This window comes from Lytechinus variegatus, chromosome 3, assembly GCF_018143015.1.
Source record: "Lytechinus variegatus isolate NC3 chromosome 3, Lvar_3.0, whole genome shotgun sequence".
Taxonomy (NCBI): domain Eukaryota; kingdom Metazoa; phylum Echinodermata; class Echinoidea; order Temnopleuroida; family Toxopneustidae; genus Lytechinus; species Lytechinus variegatus.
The window spans coordinates 27,239,319-27,267,012 of NC_054742.1; the positions used below are offsets into that span (position 1 = coordinate 27,239,319).

The window sequence follows — 27,694 nt, forward strand, 5'->3', positions numbered from 1 at the left end:
TCCTTAAAGAACAAAAATCGGAAAGACAAATGATCTTGTTACATATTTTCATGATGCATAATTATATAACGTTATTATGTACAACCGTAATATTTACAATGGTAAGTGAAATTCTAAGTGTATTTCCAATAATAAACAAAGAGAGCGTCCTGAAGTGATCCCAGACTTTTTCGGTTATATCCCTTTTCAGATAACACAATTGGAATAATACATGTATCATGCGTAAACGGGTTGCTTTATATGACACCGAAGTGAATCCAAGTCGAGGTTTCAATCCAAATTTCGTGAATGTAGAAGCTTTTGCCTTTTTTACAGAATAATGTAATATCAAAGCTTGGTAGTAATAATGCTGAGGGAGTATTTCTCACATCCCATGAAAAAAATCCTATCCAATACACTTATCATTATCTTTACTCATCATTATTCATTACATCGAGCAATCCGGTTTATTAAGACTGGAAGTTTTATCCAATCGCTTGAAATTCATATACAGTGGGTATTAAAAACAAGTGGAACGCCTCTGACAGTCTCGCCTGCATTTATAGCAGTATAGTGCTGCCTTTCTAAACAGCTAATGAACAATTATTCACAGATGAAAACACTAATATGATAATAAATAAAATATTATGTCCTTTGGCCCAAAATGACATTTGACCATGTGCAAAACAATCATTTACACTTGATTACCATTATGTCGATGTTTCATGATCTAGATCCATAAACTTTCTGAGTTATGATGCCAATTCCACAAACACCCCAACACTACCAAAGTTTGTTGACCCTAAATGACCTTTGATCTTGGTCATGTGACCTGAAACTCGCAAAGGATGTTCAAGGATACTTGACTGCTCTTATGCCCAAGTTTCACGAACTAGATTGATAACATTTCAGTTATGATGACAACTACTCAGATAACCCCAACATGGCCAAAGTTCGTTGACCCTAAGTGACCTTTGGCCTTAACTATGTGACCTGAAACTCGACTCAGGCAGGATGTTTAGTAATACTTGAATACCCTTATGGCCAAGTTTCATAAACTAGGTCCATATAAGTTATGATGACATTTCTAAAACTTAACCTTCGTTAAGATTTCAATGTTGACGACGCCACCGTCGCCGTCGGTAAGCGGCGCCTATTGTCTTGCTCTGCTTTGCAGGCGAGACAAAACGGGACAGTGTTGGAAAGTCTATCAATTTTTTTTTCAAATTATGATGTCTATATTTTTGAGGTTCATCGATGCTCTAATGTCTTATCCCTCAAATGCCATTTTGAAAAATTAGTTACATTCATGCTTGAGCGAACACCAAACGTTTTTGTCAAGGGTTAAGAAAAAAGGCTTGCGCCAAATGGAATAAAATGTTGATCTTTAGACTTCTTGCTTATTGCTTAATCTTTATGTTTTGTTGGAAATAAATCTGAATCCGAAACTAATCAGTAAACTTTCTTCAAATTTTTTTATTATCTTTACCATAATTTTCGAATTATGTTGTCAAAATCCATTTAAAAATCTATTCATTTACTTGAATTGAGCTGTTGTTTTTTGGTTTAATATGTTATCTTTAGCAGTGATTTTTTTTTTCATAAGTAAATGGTAAAATAATTGTCAACCCAAATTAAAGGGGGTTCGCATTAAAGTAGGAGAGCTTGTTATTTGATAAAATCTTTTTATTGTGTGCTGAAAGGCTATGGTGCATTTAAAAGACATGAATCCCTCTGTTAGAATTAACATTGCCCGGTCAAGCACACAATTCAACTTGTTCAAGGAAGAAATGTTCCCTTGACAATATAGGATTCATGTTTTTCAAAGGCACATAACCTTTGTTGCAGATAATAAAAGGATATAAATAGATTACGAGCTTTCCCATTGATAATGGAATTCTCCTTGCTTAGGTTGACAGAAAAGTTTTTTCTTACTTATCAAAGAATATTCAGTGCTAAAAGATAACATATTTAAATGAAAACAAGGTGGTTGGCGAACCATGAGTCTCGCCTGATTTCGCGATAATTAAAATGTGCATTATAATCTTTTGACCCCTAGATTACATTTGACCCAATTATTCTCATGGATACACATGTAGTATTACCCAAGTGTCATATGTACCAAGTATGAACATAATTGATGCAGAAATAAAGAAATGAGAGCAAGTTAAACGAAAACTTCAAAAAGGAATGGACGTGACCATATCATATCATTGACCTTTTGACCCTTTATGAACTTCGACCTCATCAGTCTCTTGGACACATATGTGGTATTACTCAAGAATCATATTTATTAAGTATGTACATAATTGATGCAGAGATAAAGAAATGAGAGCAATTTGAATAAAATTAGCAAGAGGTCTGATGATCAATATTTTTCAATTTTATGCCATTTGTCGCAAGCCTGTTTTTGAGCCCCTGGCAAAAAACTTTTCGTGTTCACTCAAGCCTGAACGAAACTCATTTTTTAATGTAATTTAAAAGATAAGACTTAATGGCATCTTTTAACATCAAAATATAGACATCATAATTTTGATAGACTTTTAAAACTGTCCCTTTTTACGTACTGTATAAATAATATAGAAATCACATAAACACTGAATTTATTGTTTTGAATAAAACTCCATATAAAAAGCCCGTAAGCATCTTATCGTTTGACTGTTATTTTTTGGACCAGTAAAAATACAACCCGACAATGATTCAGCATTGATACAAAGGATGCATGATAATATAAGACAATATAATTACCTGTTAGAACGTCTAGCAGCATCCGAGTTATTTTTGAAGGTTATGAAATGCAACAAGTAACATCTAAATATTCATCAATATCTGTGCTGACAATGAATAAAATACATAATGATAATAATAATACATCACCTTTATAGCTTGTTTCTTTAATAATGCCTATAAAAAAATAATATCTAAAAACGCTATAAACAAGAAGTATATACAATATAGAGCTTATAATACACATTATATTTTATAACCCCTGTAATTCCGATCGTATTTGTTGTGTTACAGTAGTTTATGTGACAATGTTTAACTCAATTCGACTGATTTAATTTGAAATTAAAATCTTAGTTTTTCTTAATTTTATAATTCAGATTCTGGTACATTTAGAGGTAATCTTGAACGTAATGATAATCATCGGAATTATCATCACGGAAGCTTAAATAATCCTGCGCCATATATATAGGATTTGTCCTGAAAATATGCTCTTCGTCGAAATGTGATGAGCTCCTCAGTGCGTGGTTATGACTATTCCAATGTCCCTTTATGTAGCGCTCATCTTCATATACATTCGTCTGCTTTTGATTCTCTTCGAGTCTCTTTTTGTTTTCCTCATATTGCATCTTTCGTAAGCTGTTAAGAGATCAATAAATCGATATATTAAATCATGATAAAGAGGTTGAGAGCAAATGTCTTTAATCGCTGCATACTCCTGCTTTAGCAAGGCCACACTGCAAAAATTCCGGTGTTGATTTAAGACCAGCCCGGAATCTATATGTCCACACCAGAGAAGTATTGAAACAACACCACTTTGGAATCAAACCGATGCTGTTTTAATACTAATTGGTGTTGTACAAACACTTTTCTGGTGTTAGACCAAAACGAAACTGGTGTTGTTTAACACTTCTCTGGTGCAGACATATATAGATTCCGGGCTGGTGTTAAATCAACAGCGGAGTTTTTGCAGTGCACCTTGATAAATGATTTGTGCTGCGGGTGCATGGATTCGTCCAGAACTCTCATGGTTCAAAAGATGCAAGCGATATTTTTACCACATAGAAATATGAGGTTTCCTCTTTTCTTCACAGTACCAAACTAAAACGGTTGTAGATTAAATTGGAGTCTCTGTCTTATAATATGAATATATTATAAACAGATAGGACAATACATGAATCATTTTCCTAGTAAAATAAGAAGATATTTAATATTACAGTAATACAGTGGCATCAAGTATATGGATGATTGTTATCACTATTATTCAGTTTAATTTTAAAACATGGTAGTCTTCAAATCGATAAAGGCCTGCTTCATGAAAGAGTCGTATGTACATACAGAAGAGTGACGATACGTATACACAAACATGATACATGAAACAAAAGATATTGGAAGGTGATCTTACTTCCACATATTAAAAAAATCTTCATTTAAATAACTATGTCACACTCTCCGTCGTGCATTACTTTTCTGACAATAAAGTTTTCATACTCAGGATAGCGTTAGGGGGACAGGGGTGATAGCCACTCATAATCTCTCAGGTGAAAAGAAAAAAGAAAGGGGCTGGAAAGGAAAGAAGAGAAAATAGAAGATCCTGGAAACAGAGAATTGCCTATATACACTGCAAAAACGCCGGTGTTAATCTAATGTAATACTACTGGTGTCGTATAAACGCCTATCTGGTGTTAGACAAAAACCAAACTGGCGTTGCTCAACACTTCACTGGTGTGGATATAATAGATTCCGGGCTAGTGTTAAATAACACTGGAGTTTGGGCAGTGTATAGGTCGTAGGACGTTTTGTCTCCTATCAAAATATCGTTTTCGTCTGATCATCATACTAACCTCCGATTGACCATCAGATGACCCAGTGACAAAGCGGTAGTGAGGAGGAGAACGATCCCGAATATCACAACGATTACTAAAACATACCAGTACTCCGCCAGCCATCTCTGAATATTACAAGGTAAAAGTCGGAGAATTTTTTTCATAGAAACACATTCTACCAAGGTCATCTCGAGTGTTGAACGGACTCGTTATTTTTTCTTCTAAATTTTCAGTAAGCACCTGAGCTCTTCATTCCCTTGAATAGCACTTTGTACTTCCCTTCTTCGATAATTCCTCATGTCTTTCAAAATTCAACCAAATAGGTAATAAGAAGTCAATTAAGACTAATATGCTAAACACAATTGTATTTTGTTTGGAGTTAGATCTTATATTAAGCTTGATATACAATTTTTTACGGCCCTGTGCGCAATTCTTGTCTGAGTAAATTTCATCGACATTTTGTAAAAACTTTCTATATTGTGCAAGCTCAATTGATTTGCTCAGATTTGTGAATATATTTTCATAATTCCAAATTTTTTTATTAAAATATTTTTATTAGAAAACCCCCAAATCACACCCTGCGTGGGTCTCCCTTATGTCGATTCATTATAGTCTTCGAACTATAGTGCTGATGTTAATGATAATATTTGTGATAATGATGATATAAATCATAGAGATATCATTATCATAGTAATTATAATAATTATAATATTAATAATAATGATAATAACAATAATATTAATAATCAGCACCATCAGTCTCAGCATCAAAATGATAACGATTACTTGGAATGATAGCTATGATTTTGATTTTTATTTCAATTTTAATTTTACATACTGTACGTGTCTATCACCTTTCTCGCCATGGTGCTCAACAATAACAAGAGTATGAACAGATGATTGATTTAATGACGTAAATTTACAATTTCAAGCCATTTTTTATGAGCAACAAGTGAAATCAGCAGTATTTACCGGTTGATCCGGTTTTTCCGGGATAACTTCGCCGAAGTAGAATTCGTATTGCTCTCTGTTATTTAGATCTTCTTTTGGGACAGCGTTTAACACTGCGCTGATTTCATCTGAGTCGAGTGCTGTTCCGTTTGCGTACACAACGAAAGTAACACCAATGATATCGTCTCTGAAATAAAAGAAAGTAAGGCAAGAACCCATACGAGCTGATAAAAGAAGCATCAAGAATATAAGAAACAATAACCTTTATTTTCAGCGATCTCAATCAGAATATAATTAAATTCTACATATAATACTGTAATTTTAAGAGGATTTCCGACATATCCCGCTCATAATATGGTTCCTTTGTATGGTCAATATGAGCTCTTAGGATTTTTTAAAATTGCCTTGTGTAGAGCAAAAAATGTAAATAATAATAATAAATAAATATTAAACAAACACATAACAAATACGTCATAATAAATGATTATTGATCTAATTACACCAATTCAGCATTTCTTTTATAATTGATCGCAAACGGTATTAAAACTTTCATAACTGAAGATTAAGATAATCTGTAGAGAGAACAACTTATCAGAAATGAAATGTATTTATCTGATGGCGCTCTCACCCTGTGTCAGGCGTGTAGTAGTTGGATGTTTCTGTGATGATTACATTGACGCCTTCAACATATACTTTTGAGAAGAGAGCTTCCATGTCTTCAACAAAGATCTCCTCATCAACACTTGAACCATATAGAAGTACACTATACGAGTAAAGCTCCAAGTCTGGAAATTGAAGTATTAAAAAGAATTGAAATATGTGTGCAGTTCTTTACCCGAAAGGGAATGATCAAGGCTGGAATTGAACCGGACTTCATGAAGATTAGACGATCAAGCATCAAGTCAGGGGCGGCGCAATTGTAATTATGAAAATGAGAAACATCCTAATTGAGGCGGCATTTTTTGGTTAATCTTGAATGACATATATTATATGAGTTCCAAGCATCAAACCCCTCTTTTTTTCATACTGTTTTTCTTCTACCCTCTATATTCCTTCCCATTTATTATTATATTTTTTTAATTAACAAGGACACAGGGGAGGTGTACGCTACAATATACGAGAGTTTCAAAATATGTCGACCACAATCTACTCGTATAATGTCATAAAGGTATTTCGGATAAATATTGAAAGTCGTTCTCACCTAGTTGACAAAGTTCACCGATGAAGCCATTGAGACATTGGCATACCCATTGCCCAGCATCATTGCTTTGACATTCTCCTCCATTGTAACAAGGGGACGAAGAACACGGATCGGGGATTTCACAATTTACTCCGAAGAATCCATCCTCACAAATACAACTGCAAATACAGTGGAAAAAATAATGCAACTGATTGAAAAATATATATTTTGGTAAAATGCATATTCATTCATTAATTTTATATGTTATATATATGAATTCATTTTGTTTTATTTTATTTACTTACTGATATCATTATTGAAATGATTGAGTTTTTTCATTTATGTATTTCACATAAATATTAATTTATCAACTTATTCATCTCTTTGTTGATTATAGTTGACCATTCAATAAACGTTTGTCTTTGATGTGTTCCTACAATGCATCCGGCTATTTTCACGATTCTACCCATTCAAATTAAAAACACAATATATGAATACATTAAATAGGTATGGCGGTGCAAACGATCAGTTTGTACAATGACCGAAAATGACACTCTCCAAAATATACAGAACATCAATTCTTGTGACTGCAAGTGAATGTTAAAGAGAAGGTCGAAGAGAAAAAAATGCGGCCGTATAATTGTAGAGAATAGGATGATAAATAAAAATGATAATAACATCAAATTAGATTGCATTGTACAGACCACTAAGCTAAATGAGTGTATCTAATATTCATTATCAAAGTATCAAATATTTCCGGTGTCTTGAGATTCTCAGGTCATGTAATAGTTAGAAAAGCTAGTTTGGATTTTTAAAAGTAGAACTGATTTTGGGTAACGATTACTCCATTATGCTTTCGGGTGTGGGACATTGAGTTGTGGTACTCCATAATCACCATCGTTTCTCTATGTGGATCTTGGGGAGAGAGGGAGAAAAAGAAAGGAGAAAAAAAAGAGAGTGGGAGAGGGGTGCAAAACTTCGCCAAAACAAGTTGGCAGATAAATACAATATTTTGTTACCTATATGTATCTCTATTGATTTTGTCGCAAGTTCCTCGTTCGCACGGGGATGAAATACATGGATTAGAAATGATGTCACAGCGTTCCCCTTCATATCCATCGAGGCAAAAACAAGCAAAAGATCCCACTGTGTTCTCACATATAGAATTATTAGGACAGGCAGTTTTCACAGAACATTCATCGATGTCCATCGAGCAATATTCACCGGTGTATCCCTCCAGACATCGGCACTGAAATCCTGGCGTTAGGTCAAAGCACGTAGCACTATTTTGACAGGGGTTACTTGAACATTCATCTATTTCTTGTTCACAGTTTGTTCCTTCATATCCAGAAATACAGGTACAATTAAAACCATCCAAATAATCAGTGCATGTAGCACCATTTTGACAAGGGTTACTCGAACATTCATCTATTTCTTGTTCACAGTTTGTTCCTTCATATCCAGAAATACAGGTACAATTAAAACCATCCAAATAATCAGTGCATGTAGCGCCATTTTGACAAGGGTTACTTGAACATTCATCTATTTCTTGTTCACAGTTTGTTCCTTCATATCCAGAAATACAGGTACAATTAAAGCCATCTAAATAATCAGTGCATGTAGCACCATTTTGACAAGGGTTACTTGAACATTCATCTATTTCTTGTTCACAGTTTGTTCCTTCATATCCAGAAATACAGGTACAATTAAAACCATCCAAATAATCAGTGCATGTAGCACCATTTTGACAAGGGTTACTTGAACATTCATCTATTTCTTGTTCACAGTTTGTTCCTTCATATCCAGAAATGCAGGTACAATTAAAACCATCCAAATAATCAGCGCATGTAGCGCCATTTTGACAAGGGTTACTTGAACATTCATTAATATATTGTTCACAGTTTGTTCCTTCATATCCGGAACTGCAGGTACAATTAAAACCATCTAAATAATCAGTGCATGTAGCACCATTTTGACAAGGGTTACTTGAACATTCATCTATTTCTTGTTCACAGTTTGTTCCTTCATATCCAGAAATACAGGTACAATTAAAACCATCCAAATAATCAGTGCATGTAGCGCCATTTTGACAAGGGTTACTTGAACAGTCATCTATTTCTTGTTCACAGTTTGTTCCTTCATATCCAGATATACAGGTACATTTAAAACCATCTAAATAATCAGTGCATGTAGCGCCATTTTGACAAGGGTTACTTGAACATTCATCTATTTCTTGTTCACAGTTTGTTCCTTCATATCCAGAAATACAGGTACAATTAAAACCATCTAAATAATCAGTGCATGTAGCGCCATTTTGACAAGGGTTACTTGAACATTCATCTATTTCTCGTTCACAGTTTGTTCCTTCATATCCAGAAATACAGGTACAATTAAAACCATCTAAATAATCAGTGCATGTAGCACCATTTTGACAAGGGTTACTTGAACATTCATCTATTTCTTGTTCACAGTTTGTTCCTTCATATCCGGAAATACAGGTACAATTAAAGCCATCTAAATAATCAGTGCATGTAGCACCATTTTGACAAGGGTTACTTGAACATTCATCTATTTCTTGTTCACAGTTTGTTCCTTCATATCCAGAAATACAGGTACAATTAAAACCATCTAAATAATCAGTGCATGTAGCACCATTTTGACAAGGGTTACTTGAACATTCATCTATTTCTTGTTCACAGTTTATTCCTTCATAACCAGAAATACAGGTACAATTAAAGCCATCTAAATAATCAGTGCATGTAGCACCATTTTGACAAGGGTTACTTGAACATTCATCTATTTCTTGTTCACAGTTTGTTCCTTCATAAGGAGAAATACAGGTACAATTAAAACCATCTAAATAATCAGTGCATGTAGCGCCATTTTGACAAGGGTTACTTGAACATTCATCTATTTCTTGTTCACAGTTTGTTCCTTCATATCCGGAAATACAGGTACAATTAAAGCCATCTAAATAATCAGTGCATGTAGCACCATTTTGACAAGGGTTACTTGAACATTCATCTATTTCTTGTTCACAGTTTGTTCCTTCATATCCAGAAATACAGGTACAATTAAAACCATCTAAATAATCAGTGCATGTAGCACCATTTTGACAAGGGTTACTTGAACATTCATCTATTTCTTGTTCACAGTTTGTTCCTTCATATCCGGAAATACAGGTACAATTAAAGCCATCTAAATAATCAGTGCATGTAGCACCATTTTGACAAGGGTTACTTGAACATTCATCTATTTCTTGTTCACAGTTTGTTCCTTCATATCCAGAAATACAGGTACAATTAAAACCATCTAAATAATCAGTGCATGTAGCACCATTTTGACAAGGGTTACTTGAACATTCATCTATTTCTTGTTCACAGTTTATTCCTTCATAACCAGAAATACAGGTACAATTAAAGCCATCTAAATAATCAGTGCATGTAGCACCATTTTGACAAGGGTTACTTGAACATTCATCTATTTCTTGTTCACAGTTTGTTCCTTCATAAGGAGAAATACAGGTACAATTAAAACCATCTAAATAATCAGTGCATGTAGCGCCATTTTGACAAGGGTTACTTGAACATTCATCTATTTCTTGTTCACAGTTTGTTCCTTCATATCCGGAAATACAGGTACAATTAAAGCCATCTAAATAATCAGTGCATGTAGCACCATTTTGACAAGGGTTACTTGAACATTCATCTATTTCTTGTTCACAGTTTGTTCCTTCATATCCAGAAATACAGGTACAATTAAAACCATCTAAATAATCAGTGCATGTAGCACCATTTTGACAAGGGTTACTTGAACATTCATCTATTTCTTGTTCACAGTTTATTCCTTCATAACCAGAAATACAGGTACAATTAAAGCCATCTAAATAATCAGTGCATGTAGCACCATTTTGACAAGGGTTACTTGAACATTCATCTATTTCTTGTTCACAGTTTGTTCCTTCATAAGGAGAAATACAGGTACAATTAAAACCATCTAAATAATCAGTGCATGTAGCGCCATTTTGACAAGGGTTACTTGAACATTCATCTATTTCTTGTTCACAGTTTGTTCCTTCATATCCAGAAATACAGGTACAATTAAAACCATCTAAATAATCAGTGCATGTAGCACCATTTTGACAAGGGTTACTTGAACATTCATCTATTTCTTGTTCACAGTTTGTTCCTTCATATCCAGAAATACAGGTACAATTAAAGCCATCTAAATAATCAGTGCATGTAGCGCCATTTTGACAAGGGTTACTTGAACATTCATCTATTTCTTGTTCACAGTTTGTTCCTTCGTATCCAGAAATACAGGTACAATTAAAACCATCTAAATAATCAGTGCATGTAGCACCATTTTGACAAGGGTTACTTGAACATTCATCTATTTCTTGTTCACAGTTTGTTCCTTCATATCCAGAAATACAGGTACAATTAAAGCCATCTAAATAATCAGTGCATGTAGCACCATTTTGACAAGGGTTACTTGAACATTCATCTATTTCTTGTTCACAGTTTGTTCCTTCATATCCGGAAATACAGGTACAATTAAAACCATCCAAATAATCAGTGCATGTAGCGCCATTTTGACAAGGGTTACTTGAACATTCATCTATTTCTTGTTCACAGTTTGTTCCTTCATATCCAGAAATACAGGTACAATTAAAACCATCTAAATAATCAGTGCATGTAGCACCATTTTGACAAGGGTTACTTGAACATTCATCTATTTCTTGTTCACAGTTTGTTCCTTCATATCCAGAAATACAGGTACAATTAAAGCCATCTAAATAATCAGTGCATGTAGCACCATTTTGACAAGGGTTACTTGAACATTCATCTATTTCTTGTCCACACTTTGTTCCTTCATATCCAGAAATACAGGTACAATTAAAACCATCTAAATAATCAGTGCATGTAGCGCCATTTTGACAAGGGTTACTTGAACATTCATCTATTTCTTGTTCACAGTTTGTTCCTTCATATCCAGAAATACAGGTACAATTAAAACCATCTAAATAATCAGTGCATGTAGCGCCATTTTGACAAGGGTTACTTGAACATTCATCTATTTCTTGTTTACAGTTTGTTCCTTCATATCCAGAAATACAGGTACAATTAAAACCATCTAAATAATCAGTGCATGTAGCGCCATTTTGACAAGGGTTACTTGAACATTCATCTATTTCTTGTTCACAGTTTGTTCCTTCATATCCAGAAATACAGGTACAATTAAAACCATCTAAATAATCAGTGCATGTAGCACCATTTTGACAAGGGTTACTTGAACATTCATCTATTTCTTGTTCACAGTTTGTTCCTTCATATCCAGAAATACAGGTACAATTAAAGCCATCTAAATAATCAGTGCATGTAGCACCATTTTGACAAGGGTTACTTGAACATTCATCTATTTCTTGTTCACAGTTTATTCCTTCATAACCAGAAATACAGGTACAATTAAAGCCATCTAAATAATCAGTGCATGTAGCACCATTTTGACAAGGGTTACTTGAACATTCATCTATTTCTTGTTCACAGTTTGTTCCTTCATATCCGGAAATACAGGTACAATTAAAACCATCTAAATAATCAGTGCATGTAGCGCCATTTTGACAAGGGTTACTTGAACATTCATCTATTTCTTGTTCACAGTTTGTTCCTTCATATCCAGAAATACAGGTACAATTAAAACCATCCAAATAATCAGTGCATGTAGCACCATTTTGACAAGGGTTACTTGAACATTCATCTATTTCTTGTTCACAGTTTGTTCCTTCATATCCAGAAATACAGGTACAATTAAAACCATCCAAATAATCAGTGCATGTAGCACCATTTTGACAAGGGTTACTTGAACATTCATCTATTTCTTGTTCACAGTTTGTTCCTTCATATCCAGAAATACAGGTACAATTAAAACCATCTAAATAATCAGTGCATGTAGCACCATTTTGACAAGGGTTACTTGAACATTCATCTATTTCTTGTTCACAGTTTGTTCCTTCATATCCAGAAATACAGGTACAATTAAAACCATCTAAATAATCAGTGCATGTAGCACCATTTTGACAAGGGTTACTTGAACATTCATCTATTTCTAGTTCACAGTACATTCCTTCGTAAGCCGATTTACATGTACAGTTAAACCCAACTACAAAGTCATTGCATGTTCCCTCGTTCTGGCATGGATTGCTTTCACATTCATCCACTTCGGTTTCACAATCGTCTCCGGTAAAACTTGATGTACATGAACAATTATACCCATTAATGAAGTCGTTGCAAGTAGCACCGTTGGAGCAGGGATTGCTCTGACATTCATCAATGTTTGTTTGGCAGTCCAATCCTTCATACCCGTTGCTGCAGGTTGCTACATAGTCGATAACTAACCTTTATCGAAAAAACGATAATGTGCATACGTTTATAAGACCATCTATTTTTGTATTATTGTACGTTATATATTCAATAAATTGTTATGTTTATTGTTGTCATTATTATCATAATTATTATCATTGCTTTTGCTATTATCATTATCAATGTAATCATTGTTATTATCATCATTATTATTAGTGTCAACAGTAATGTAATTTGTTAAGTTTACCGTGCCTTCAGTTCGTTGACCTTGACTTGTTATTTTTATCATATCAACCATTTCATACAAGTTTCATTTAATATAACTAATATTGAATTTAAAGAACAAACTATTAAATGATCTAAATTACTTGATCCGAAATGAACTTGGAACTTAACCTGGTAAGCTGAAATTGTAATCATAAAAAAGCAAGTTTGTATACATTCAAAAGTTATTCTGACATTTAACATAAGATTTTATATTGACGACGACATCGTAACCGCCGTCGAAAAAGTGGTGCCTAAGTGTCACTTCTGCTATACAGGCGGGACCCACATTGCATTATTTGATATTATTCCAGTTTAATTTATTAAAAATGTTTCCCATGGTTTCAGCTAAAGAATTCCTGTCTGTAAGTGTTCTTGGAAGAAATTAATATTAAATATAATTGTAGGTGACATTAATGTACAAATTATTGTTAAATCTCCTGGTTTGTTCGGTGACATGGTAGAGCAAGTTGATAATCGCCCTGATATTTAAATTGCAATTACGTATTTTGAAAGAGTGATCTTATCATTCTTCTCTCAGCGTTTTTCAGGATTCCAGCCAAGCTTTTCATCGTGGAAGTAGAACTACTATCATTGCCTCAGTCATTCAAGATACACAAATCTGACAGCTTTCCTCTGCATTGATTCACTCTGTGATGTTAGAAATCACTGCGTTTTGTAAATTATGCTACTGCTACGAAAAATAAAACAATTTTCACAGAGGAAGCTAAGATGTGCTTAAAGATGTTAGATGTTCCCCATTATTCCTAAAATCATAATTGAAATAAATGAATAGAACTACACAAAATTGTGTGACAATATTTAAAATATTCTCAGCATGAAAGCTTACCGGGTCTTAATCACCCTGCCATCACTTAATCCCACCATTGTCGCAGGAACAGTTAAAGATGGTATTTCATCAATTGTCACAAAATAGTTATCGATCTTCTCTTTATCAGGAGATTCATCGTAGTCCTCTACCGTGATGTTGATCCGCAGACCATATTCCTGCAAGAGATTATTCAGTTGAAATAACAACCTTTGCTGCGATCATTCGTTTGAACGATTCATTTTGAAATTATGTATGTGTTTTATTTATGCGTTCACTCGTAATAATCATTAATTACATGAGCTACTCAATTTTGAATTGTTCAAGGCAGGACTTTCACACATCGTATAGAGAAGCAATTATTTTGTGTTGTTCTCGATACTAATAATGAGATTGAACAAAAACGACTTGTCATATGTAGATTAGCATAAGGTGGTTAATAATTATGCAGGTGTAAGTAATCTTCAAGTGACGAAAAAAGTCGATCTTCTCTTTTTCAGGAGATTCATCGTAATCCTATACTATTAAACTGAGGCAAATGTCACTAGCAACCTCTAGAGCACTTCCATAGTCACTCGTATAACAATGCATTCATTGCAACCATAGACCTATACCCCGGCCCCGAGCGCAGGATAATGGCAAATTTGCAAACCAGAAGTGAGTGAATGCTGTTCGATCGCCTTAGATTCACTCTTCTCTTATTCGTCAACTCGAAGTTACAATATGGCACATCTTCGTAACACAACATAATCGTAAAATAATGATATTCGACTTTTATAAGTTTGTCTCACACCACAATCTTTAACAATTTCTCACACGATTCTTTCATATAAATCGTCCCATACTTACCGGCCATTTATCAATAGTGATTTGAATGGGATTAGGAAGAAGTCCAAGTGAATAGGTTTCAAAATTTATATCTTCGACATCTTCTACAATCAGTCCGGTGTTGCCATCGAAATAAGGACATGTAACGGAACTGAAACAAAAAAAGTGATTTATCTTGTTATCATTTAAACATCTTAGATTATCAGTGTTGTTGAGGGAGTATACAATCTGACATGTCATTACTATTCTATTCCGTATCACATTGAAGTGTTTCCATAAAAAAAATAATGCGACTTTAATCTTAACTTTGTTTCGCATTCATTTTCATTTCATATATATATATATATGTATAATTTATACAAACTACATATTCTTCAGTCAATAACATGCATGTCAATATTAAAGAAAGATGCATATTTACATTCTCTTTAACTACGCTTCCAACGCTTACTTGAAACTAGGGATTAATACATGCATATTGATGAAACAGAATTTTAAGAAATTTTCTTTTTCTCCAAAATAGTATAAGACATAGAAGATCAGTATTCCTCTACCTCTGCACTATATTAAACATTTGACAATTTCACTGCAAATTTCAGGTTGCTCTCGTCCGGGCCTTTTATGGTTATTTTCACAGTTCAATCTAAATGTTAGTGTTATCAACCAGACCCATACATGACTTTTATATATAACTTACCCATCATCTAAACAAATATGGAATCCAGGATCACAAGAGGAATCGCAAATAATTCCTAATGACGGAGGATCGCAACATGTGCCATCTGCTTTTCGTTTATCACCATCATAAGAAATAAGTTCCAGCTCAAAGTCTATTGATGCCGATACTAGGTGTGAATGTATCAACTGGAAAATAGCAAAATGATTATAAAGTTTATCGACTTTTACTTCTTTGTTTAGGATTTTTAAATTTCTGCTGATCTTATTTTGCTGAAATAATATTCGATTTGGGTTGATAGAAAATAAGAATAAAATGAAATGGACGGCAGATAAAACGCGTTAGCATTTAATGAAATGAGTTATAATAAACAAAGAAAGAGCCAGGAGCCATATTGGGTTAACAATTTCGTCTAAAAAGAGTTTGAAAAGAATAATAGTACAACAAGGAACGAAAGCACAATTGATTTTATATTCAATATGTTTCAATCATAAAAAACCAACATCAATAACTAGATATAGCAGAGGGGAATGTTCAAACATGTCAATTAAAATGGCAAGAAAAAACAGAAGTAAAACTTACGTGTAATTTCAAACATTTTTCATTAAGGGAAGTTACTAAATACAGTGCGTCCCCCCACAAAATGTCCCTCTAACATAGGGCTGAATTATTTCTAAAATGTGGTAGTATTCTCAAATAAATGTTCAGCAGTAGAATGCTAATTTAATGTCTTTACTTCTATGAAAATTTCATTTGTCTCGCTTCAGCGGTTTTGAATATACACTCTGTAACGGAACAGTGGTACATTTTAGTCCATCCCAAGTTTGCAGCATTGATGTGTTTCTGCGTTGTCTTTGGCATATTAATCCCCATTTTTACATTTACGATCTGAGCATTTTCCTAATCCTATTCAGGCTCATAAAATCATAAACTTGGGCATGTCCAGAAGAACAAGAAACATCAAAAATGTTTGTTTGATGATTGATAAGGGGTATCAGTTCACCAACTTGAAAGAAAGTGTGAATGACGGATGAGTAATATAAGCTGAACAATTAAGGGGAATCCACAAGTTAATCACACTTTGCGAAAGGGAACTTTACCATTGAAAAATAAAATTGACCTTTTTTCATTAAAAGTGTACATTGAATTAACTTGACCTCAGCAGATTATTAACTAAAAAAGTAATGAAAACTAAAATGCAGTATTGTTGGAGTTAGACATGAAACATACACGACCTGTTGTCTCCACCATTGTGCATCTCCCACTATATACAGTTGTCCTTCTGAACATGCTCAATGTTTTAATTTGATGAGCCTGGTTAGATCAGAATGATCAAAGGGAGTTGATATGCTAGAAAGTGCAGAACATACAACAGTGCTGCATGCATGCAAACTTGGAATTGGCTGAAAAGCACCACTGTTACATTTCATTTCATTTCATTTATTTTTTCCATTTCCAACAATCATTTACATTTACAATAGTTTTGTTACATACATCTTGATATAATTATAATCAATAAAACAAAGAAACTTATTATGTATAATACTCAAGATAACAGGTCGGAAACGGAGGAGGCTGCTAAAAAGCGAAGCTTGTAGGATGCAGCCTCCTATAACATACGTATGAAGAATATAAACAAAACACAAACACAAACACAACATGGTAGAAATTTGAACGTAAAACTATCTGAATGAATAGTTTAAAAGAATAAAAAGAAAGAAATAGAAATGAGAGAAAATAGCAAGATCAGTGGTCTCCAGATTCTTGCCCCAACACTCACAGCGAATTTACGGATCAACAGGAAAACGAAAAATATCATATTTCACAGCTCGTAGTGCTGAGTATATATGAAAAATATAATGTATGAGTGATGAAGAGTTAAAAAAAACTAACGAGTATCTTGGAGAAACTTTTTCAACTTAAATTTAAAAGAATTTAGGCTTGGGGAATCTTTGATAGTATTATCAAGAGTGCCCCAAAGTCGAGGGCCTTCGAAAGTGAAGATGGATTTGGCAAGAATTGTCCGGGGTAGAGGAAAATGAAATTCCTCGGATTGACGTGTAGGATATTTATGAATAGTTTTGTTTTTATTAAATGAAGAATCAAAGATTGATGGTAGCATATTATTATTTAATTGATACATAAATTGACCCAAGTTATATTGATATAATGTTTTTACTTTTAAGATTTTATTGTCAATAAACAATTGGTCTGTGTGGGATCTCCAGGACATATTAAAAATAACGCGCAATGCCTTTTTCTGTAAAAGTAATATTCGTTCTAGATATGATGTATGTGTATGTGTATGTATGTGTACATAATAGACTGTGTATTCTAAACCACTGAAGTGAGACCAATATTTTATTTATTTTTTATAGAAGTTAGAACATGAGATGAGCTTCCTAGTTCTTCACATTTAATTGAGAATAATTTTTAATTTTGAAAGTAATTCCGCCGAATATCAGAGGGATATTTTGGGACGCGCTGTACAGTCGATATGGTAAATTGCTATTTCTCTACGACTTTTTAGAGTTTGATATAAATAAGAACCATGACAGGGATAGTATTATACTTCAAAGAGGGAATACAAATAAAATTCTACCAATCATCAAAGATCGAATTTTATATTTTTTTCTACACTGTTATAAAATTCATCCTTAAAATAAAAGAAGTTCCTGCAGCAGAGTCTGGAAAACACCAATAATCTTACCAGATTGCGTAATCTTAGAGGAAATTTGTATTTGGTGTATGGAACCTTACAAATTTCCTTAAATAAAGCGGCCTTTCCCCTTTTTAAACATACCTGGTGGGTGTTTCATAAAGCTGTTCGTAAGATAAGAACGACTTTAAGAACGACTGGTGATTCTTTCTTTTGGTATAAATGGTATACATATAGGCGATGGTTTAGCGCGTAAGAAAGGATCACCGGTCGTTCTTAAAGTCGCTCTTAACTTACGAACAGCTTTATGAAACGGCCTCCAGTTCTGTTAAATTGCAGAAAAATCATGTTTTATGAATTTACAGAATGATTCTGTTAGTGCTTTCTGCAAAATCTTCCGGGTTTTTTTTGATCAGTGTAGGCCTATAATTTGACATTATGGCTCGGTCACAAATACCATTAAGAACTGCCACGAGCGCCATACGAAAGATTTTTTAAGACCATTTCATAAATCAAGATGGCTGAGAATGTTGGTTCGCGGCCTTCTCAAGAAAGGCGTAAACCAGCATCCGCAGGCCGTTCGTAGACAGTTCGTAAGTTCGCAAATTAGTCTTATCCATTATTTTTATAACTTCCTCCGAAACCCTCTCTTCTTGATGCAGCCGTAGGAACGTCGTAAGGAAAATGTACGAACAACGCAAGATTTTTGAGGGTCTATTGACAATTCTATAATCGCAAAATTCTTACAATTATTTTTTGAATACTTTATATTGTTCATAGAGGGATCTTTATCTTTATCGAAGCACACGCAAGTCTGGTTTGCACGCAGAAAAGTTTTGAACATACTCAAAACTTTGTTGCAGTTGAAATGCGGGTGATTGCCCGCAACTCACCAGCAATGCTTGCACGGAACGACGTAGTAGGGCCTCACGGCGTTCGTCAGAACGCCTTGTGATCGGAAATTTTTACGGCGCTCGTGCAAAAGGCTCTTGGCGTTTGCAGGGCGTTCGTAAAGGACTCGTAAAGCGTAGGCAAACAATTCGTGCAGATGTTGAGTAAAATTTTCTTGAGAGGCCGTGAGTTCCGAAAGATGAAATCAAAAGTTGGTTGTACGTTCTCAAAATGGCCATACGTATGACAAAGAACAGTGGCGTATCGTGGGTCGAGGCATGGGGGGGCACAGGCCCCCGAAGCTACCGCCATTTTGTTTAATCCATTAGAAGCTAAAATAAGCCCCCATTAATATTAATTTCGTACGATGCTCCCTCGTCAACTGTGGTTTTGTACGTGTATTAGACAATACGCACACCAGCGCAATGACAAAGGTCAACTTGGCAAATTTATTAATGTATTCATTTTGTTACGCGCTCGTGACGCGAAGGATTCAGCGAATCAAGCAAGCGCAAATCTGAGACGATACGTTGCGCTTTATAAAGTATCGATATCACAAGCGATATCACTTAAAAACAAAACAATGTTTGTATTGCGTCTTATAGGCCTATGCTAATTCTAAAAGGGAAGATGAAAAGAGTAGATCAAGTCGCGATTAGGTAAAAAGGTGGAGGTGGGGTGGGGGCAAATCATGGTTATTACAATGATGGTATTCATTTTCACTGGTTGAGTATGAATACTGAAAAAAATAACTTTCACCACTAAAAGAGTCATTTCTTGTTACAAATTTAATTTAGAGAAGTAAAAAAAAAAAATCTTCATGATCCCCGTGCCTGCTTTCTTCTGGCGTCCGTTTCATAATGAATTACACTGAGCTATTTAAACATCGCTTTTATTGTGATAACCGTGGGAACCTTGATTATGATTGGTATTCGTAGTTACCATACTTGTAACTCATGATGAAACGGGCCCCAGTTTATCATGCTCAATATGTTTCCTGTCCCCTTTATTCTCCAGCATTTCTTACTGTTTTTTTTTCCATTTAATCATTTTCCCACTCATGTTCTTTTGCGCCGCCCTTCTCCTACATATGAAGAGCTCACTTTTAAAAGGGGTTAGGTCCATTTTTAATCAAATTTGATTTTTATGTCTTAATTGATTTTTAGTAGCTCTATAAGATGATACCATAGAAAAGTTGAAATTCCCATTAAAAAGTGAACTAAAAAAAGAAAATTCACTTTTTTCAAAAGGGGTTAGGTCCATTCATAATTTTTCTGGAAAATAATATCTTAAAAAAATATGAAGATAAGTAGATTTCTTTTATACCCAATTTTTAATTTCTAATGGTAGGGTATCATGAAAATTCATTTTCGCATAAGAATATTGCAATATGGGAGAATAAAAAAAAATGATTTTCTTGGAGTGGCCCTAGCCCCTTTTGCAACTTAACTTTTCATATATTTCCTTCTTATTTTCCCACTTGTTATCTGTCTCCTGGTTTCCAAAAATCTCGTCTTATTTCTCTTCCACCCCTTTTGTTCCTACTTCCAACACCAGCTCTCTCACCACCCCCTCTAAATTATCTCTTCATAATTATGTGCCCCTCCATTTCTTTCTCATCTCTTTTCAACCCACTTCTCATCACTCTTTCCCTCTCTCGATCTCCGTCTCACTTTGAATTTTGCCAATTCCAAATCCCTTTCATTTTAGCTTGATACAAATACTATATGAACACAAATGAAAGACATGAAGGAATTTTCTGGTTAGTGAATTTTATTAATTATCCAGAAAAAAATCACATTATGAGAGGATTAAGCTTTACCTTTTTCTTAAGCGTATGTTAATAGTATGAACCAAAATAAATATGTTTTTGTATGCTGGGGGGGGGGCACAATTCCCCCTACTTTTTGAAGCACTGAAAAGTGCCTTTTTATGCAAGAAAATGCCCCCTCACGAACGTGTACTGTGTCCCTTTCACCTGATGAGAACCTGTTTTAGGTAATACCAATTAGTGCTCTTCCTTATATGCAATTTTTCACCCAAAAATGCCCCCCATGTGTTCTGTGCCCTTCCATCTGAGAGCCCGTTTCATGTAATACAAAGTGCCCCCTCGCCTTCTTGAAAGTGCCCTTTCTTGAATCACTGCCCCTTTTTTACCCAAGAAGAGCGCTTCTAATTTGTTCTGTGCCCCTTTCACTTGAGAAGGATCTGTTTTATGGTCACCATGACGAGTGCCCTTTGAAACAAGAAAACAATATTTTCATTTCTATAATATACTTCTGAAGGAAATCCTGTGTGCATTAAGTTTAATAATTCATGTGAGTGGGGTATATAAGCAGGTTCGTACAGATGGAGGGGGGGGGGCTTGAAGGACTCTTGCCCATAGGCGGTGGGATAGGGGGACCTGTCCCCCCTAAATTTGAGGTGGGGGACAGTCCCCCCTCCTAAATTTTTTGTTGAGAATCTTTTCTTTTTTTGCTCGTCAATTTTTTTCCTGCGTCCCCCCTAAATTCAGGTAGACCCCCCCTTAAAATTGTTGTGCCCCCCCTGAAATTGTGGTTGACAACCTTTTTTTTTGCTGGAAATTTTTGTGGTCCCTTCTAAGATTTAGGTGGATAAATTCAGGTGGACCCCCCTAAATTTTTTGCCTTCCGCCGCCAATGCTCTTGCCCCCCCCCCAAAAAAAAAAAATCACGACCAAGGGGAAAAAAAGGAAAGCAAAGGGTGAAATATATCATTTTGAATTTTTTGTCGAAATCTATCACAAAATTGGATATTTGTTTTTAAAATGTCAAAATTTTGCTTGCTCGCAACTTTTTAAAAATTTCACATAAAACAGCATTTTCCCTGTGCCCCCCCACTTTCAAGCAACTTCAATCCGCTGCTCCTATTTGTATGTTTATAGCTTCTCTTTTTGCAACCAATTTTAATGAAAATCAAGAAGAAATTTCATACGTCATGAATTTGGGTTGTGATAATTTTTTTTTTAATTGGACTTTGAAAAAAAAAACCTTTTCCATCTTCATCACGTGGTTCCTAAGTCTTCAATGTTGAATAGTTGGATTTCTTGAATGAAAACATCTGTTACACCAGTCCTGCAGATTGAAAAAAATAGAGAAAGAAAATCAATTAAATTGTCATGATTTATAAAACAAATGTTTTAAGAAAAGTGAGACTATGCATAGGTATATATGTTTCAACACATACCATAGGAAATCTTTCTTCTAATTATAAAGTTGTACTTCTATAAAGCATATCACTTAAACATGTTCTCTGCAGTTTACATACCACTCTCCATTCTAACTACATGTACTCTTCGAAAAAATGACAGAGATTTCTTGTAAATATGAATATATAAATTAACATATGTAAATTATATGAATAGTCAGAATTAAAGTTGATATGTTTTGTTGCACAGAATATTTTGATCTGTAATTAAAAACGACACTAACTATAATCTAGAAACAAAATTGAAATGGGTTTTTCAAAGGCAGGTCTATTTGTTGCCAAAAAAATGTGAACAACCTCCATTATCAAAAATAATCACTAACTAACTCACTCATATAACTGCTGTAGTTTGTATTTCTCTCTGTGGTCCAGGCACTGTTCTATTAGGCCTACTTCACCAATTATTTATCATCATCAATCACCTCCATGGAAATTGTCAAATTGCATCATCCTATTAGACAAAATGTAAAACCAAAAAAAATCGTAAATCTACAAATATGAAATATGAATATCACACTAAAGAATGAATAAAATGAATTTTATAAAATATAACTCATGAAAAATAAATATTGCTTTGTTTATAAACAAATAGGAAATAAAAAGGCAATTTAATTACTAGTAGATCAAGGACATGTCCTAATTTTATAAATTTGCCCAAAGTACATTGGTTCTATTTTAGACTCGAGAGCCTGTATATTTAAGAAGTGTATGTTCCGTACAGATCCTACCTCTTTGTGGCTCAGGTTATTTTTATTTAATGTAAACATGGTTAACATTCAATGCATGTAATGTATCTGTAATTTTGAATGGGTTAGTTTAACTTTTATACCTGGATGAGAATCTGCAAAATGATGCATGCACTTATGATCATCATCTTGAACCATATAGGTAGACCTCTATACTGTTTTTCTTGTCCTTCAAACTCAACCTGTTTTTCTTTTTCTTCAAACTCGACCTGTTTTTCTTTTTCTTCAAACTCAACCTGTTTGTGAAAGAAAAGAGAGTACAATAATAAGTGATATTTTTCATGGCCGAATGTATAGGGGAGGGATTTGGGTAAGAGATGAAATGTGAAAACCTTCATCAAAAAAAGAATTGCATGACATCCTTCAATTTTATTTTAGAAAATGCACAAAACGGCCATAGGTAATATTGGTTACTTCTGGCCCTCGCTTTCTGAATTTTAGGTTTCTCTAAATTTTTTCAAATGTCTGCCCTCCCCCAAAAAGAAACATCTGCATCTTTTTATTTCCGAATCTTATTTCATTTGACGTTAACATAATTTCATCTCATGCACTAGGTCTAGATCTATTTGTAAGAAAGTATAGATCTAGTCCAAGACTCAGAGCTGTGCAACAGCATTCGCGTATCTAAATTACTCGTAGGTCTAGATCTAGATAGTAACGATGGACTCTCGATCTATCTAGACCTAGAAAGTAAAGCTTTGGTTCTAAACTGAGATCTAGGCCTATATGGATTTGATGTCTTTTATTCCTGGCTAAAAGTTTAAACTTCATTGCCATTATTGACCAAGATTAGATCTAGTCCTTGGTCCACTGACAGGCATACTCGTACATGTAAATGGAGTCGTTTAGGCCCAGACCTAGATCTAGGCCTAAATTACAGACCTAGATCATAAGCCCTGGGCCTGGGGTAAGTGTCGCGGGTTGGGAAAGTATAATTTAGATGACTCGATTTGAATTAGGTTGGCCTAGAATTAGAAAGCATCGATGAATAAAAGTGAAGTACCGTAGGCCTAGATCTAAGTCTAAAATAATATTAATAAGAAGCAACAGTAACACTAGGCCTAGATCCTCTGTTAACCAAGTTAGAAATTAGTTCTAACGTTAGGCCTATCTAGATCTAGGTCCTAGATCTAGCCTATTGATAATAAGACAAACATGCATGCAGAGCAACATATTATTTCTTATACAGGAATAACCATCGTTTCTGGGGATTTATTCAACAATTTCTGACATTTTTTTACTATTCGTGAGTGAGCCAACACAGTTCAGCGGAACAACCAAAATAGAGAGACTGAAGCTTTTGGTCTAGGATTCTAACTATATAGACCCTATTTATAAATAACAATAAGTTAAAATGGGTGGGGGCTAAATGAAGAAGCCTGAAGTTATGCAAAATAAATTTGATATCTGAAACTGAAAGTGAGGATTGACACAATGACAGGCAATATATCTTCATCCACACTCCACTTCACAGTTTATTCCTGACTGGGTTTTGATCTACTGAAGATAGATGCAGATCTCCCTCTAGATCTAACGTTACAGTGTACAAAAAGAAGCTTCATTCTTCTTGCTTTAATCAATCGTGGGTTGGTCCTTGTTAATTGGAGGTGAACCAAACCGGCCCGAAATTCTCTCGATGCCCAATCGGCTAGGAGCCCGTACAAAATACATGTGGTTAACACTAGCGGCATAACCGCAACACTGCAAGCAACATACAGGCTGCACTGGGCGACGATGACAATCTAACTTCAATTTCATAGACCAAATTCTGCTTTCCTTTAACAGAAGAATGATAGTAAACTCTCTAATTTGGTAGAGAAATAACCTAAGATCACAAAATACAGTGTGAAATTTGTAAATAGTCCACTGAATTCATGTGGTTATATCAATTTATACGTACTCACCGGAGTGTTCGTAGGTCCATTTTTGTGTGGAAAGAAAAGTTTCAGAATGAATAAATTAGATGACGTAATGAGGTCAAATGAATAATTACTTCTGTAACACGATACCACTAGTATCGATGACAAAGAATCGGGGAAATCGCGTATTAATGACGCTCTTAGCCAATGACAAGGCCGGAATATGAATATATTTACGCTCATGAATGTCAATGGGGCTTATTTTTGTCTTCAAATGATCGCGGTAGGCGGAGTCTAATCTCATTTGTTTTGTGCTGAACGCGCGCGCAGCTTTCGGTCTAGTAATATATTATAAGGTCTTTGGTCGGGGGCACCAGGAAAAAATATGGAGTCACTTAGAGTGCGCGCGAAGCGCTCTTAAATACCAGGTATACTGACCAATAGAGATATTTCAAGGACTGAAATTTTGTGATATTCATACCTATAAAAAGGGACATTATAAACAACTTTTTTAATCGTGTACCTGTCTCACTAAACAAACAATGCGAGCGCGGAGCGTGAGCTGAATTGTTTTTTGTATATATTGACACCAAACGGACATTTTAAAAAGGGCTCTCTATTAGGAATTCATTTACAGCATACTTATCTCACCATAGTCATCTAACGCGCGCGCCAAGCACCTTGCTGGTCTTAATATAATTACACCTAAATACAGCACTTTTTTAGTCATTTTAATCATAAACATGATACGTATCTCACTACAGAAATATTTCGAGCACGAAGCGCGAGCTGAAAATCTAATTTTATTAAAATAATTCTTTAATATGTAATGTGATATACAATAATAAAATATACACTAATTTCTTGTCCCCCACTACGTTTCTCTTTCTCTCTCCCTTTTTTTCCTCCGCCCGCTTTTTTTTGGGCCAGCTGATGGGGGGGGGGGCATGTGCCCAACCCCTGTAGTTACGCCACTGAGAAATAATTACTTAAGTCATTCTTAGGTAAAACGTACACATTGTCGGGCCTTCTCGAGAAGGTCTCAAGTTGTTCTTAAAGAACAAGTCCACCCCAACAAAATGTTGTTTTGAATAAACAGAGAAAAATCCAACAAGCATAACACTAAAAATTTCATCAAAATCGGATGTAAAATAAGTAAGTTATGATATTTAAAAGTTTCGCTTAATTTCGCAAGATAGTGATATACACATCCTGGTCGGTATGCAAATAGGGAGACTGATGACATCATCTTCTCACTATTTCCTTTGTATTTTTATCATATGAAATATGAAATATTCCAATGTTCTCCCCGTTGTCCTGTGAAACACAGTTTTATTCCTCCCTGAACATGTCGTATTACCATTGTAATTACTTTTTATGGTTCAGTAAAGTTGGTCTTATTGTCAAATCTGTACAAATTAATATATTAAATAATTCAAACAATAAAAAAAAAGAAATAGCGAGTGAGGGACATCATCGACTCTCCCATTTGCAAGTCACCGAGTTATGCATATAACTGTTTTGAAAAAAAAAATTAGCAAAAATTTAAATTGTCATAACTTTTCATCATACATCCAATTTTGATGAAATTTTCAGTGTTATGCTTGTTTGATTTTTCTCTTTCGATTAAAAATCAACACTATTTTTCCCCCTTTTTGGGGGCGGGGGCGGGAATTTGACCGTAAGGCCGTAAGAATCTACGCCCCTTTTACAAATCTCTATGAACTCCAGTTGATTGTCCATGATTCGTTCGAATCTTTGTGACCGTATAGCTTAAAACTATAAATCTACAAAGATACAAAATGTATACAAAAATCAAACCGATTTATAAATTTCATGGTGTTAATGCAACGCTTAGAACATTTTCTAACGCAATAGAAATGTTGCATATCACTGTTATTATTATGATTATTATCGTTATTAGTGTAATTGTTATCATTATTATTATTAAACAACTCAACAGAATCTCTTGTTAAATTCAATAAATTTCACATCTACACCATATAAGCTGCGCAATAAGAACATGCATACTTAAACCATTTCAACTAGTTCTTATCTTCTTATAATTAAAATCATAAATTCTACATTATTTTAGATCAAAAGATTTTTATTTAAACTTAAAGTTTTAGAAAAACATATTGTAATTCACCAATTTTAAATTTGACACCTGGTTTCACTGTTGTTGGTCAATATTTATATATGTATACAAATATATATGAATATACGTACATTAATGATTCGATGGGTTAGATAATTCTTTAACCACTTCAACAGGTCTTCTCTTTTAGAAAATCTCCGGAGAAATAGGGTGAATTAATGTATATTTTCCACTAAAAAACCAATTCCCTCGTTTACTTTCATTTATTTTTTGAAGCCAGAACCCTGTATATATAAAAATAACCACATCAAAATGTATACCCAAAAAAATCAAAATGCTCGGGAAAATATGTGAGAAACATATAGACCGTGATTGACTTACCATAAGAACAATCGTGGCTACCGAAGTAAAATTCATTTTACCGTGTAATGTGAATAAAGTTGTTTTTCTCCTCGTTGCTATAGGGATGTGTTCCGTAACATGGCTTTAGAAAGACTGAAGACTTACAGAAAATTACGAAGATGAATTCATTTGTACCATAGTTTGGAGATTTATCTGTTCATTTGTGTATTTACGAAGTACCTTCATATCGATT

At 34.4% G+C, this 27,694-nt stretch overlaps 1 protein-coding gene across 1 annotated transcript; it reads right to left on the reverse strand.

Annotated features, from left to right (window-relative positions):
• Positions 1-1,140: 1,140 nt before the first annotated feature.
• Positions 1,141-27,692, reverse strand: LOC121411996 (neurogenic locus Notch protein-like). Its single transcript, XM_041604909.1, has 10 exons — positions 27,481-27,692; positions 15,640-15,806; positions 14,964-15,093; positions 14,136-14,293; positions 7,679-13,057; positions 6,681-6,838; positions 6,108-6,264; positions 5,501-5,666; positions 4,548-4,654; positions 1,141-3,342 (listed from the first exon to the last, which is right to left on the reverse strand). Exons 1-10 carry the CDS (start codon positions 27,514-27,516, stop codon positions 3,096-3,098), a joined length of 6,705 nt encoding a protein of 2,234 aa, XP_041460843.1. The 5' UTR covers positions 27,517-27,692; the 3' UTR covers positions 1,141-3,095.
• Between the last annotated feature and the right edge of the window lie 2 nt (positions 27,693-27,694).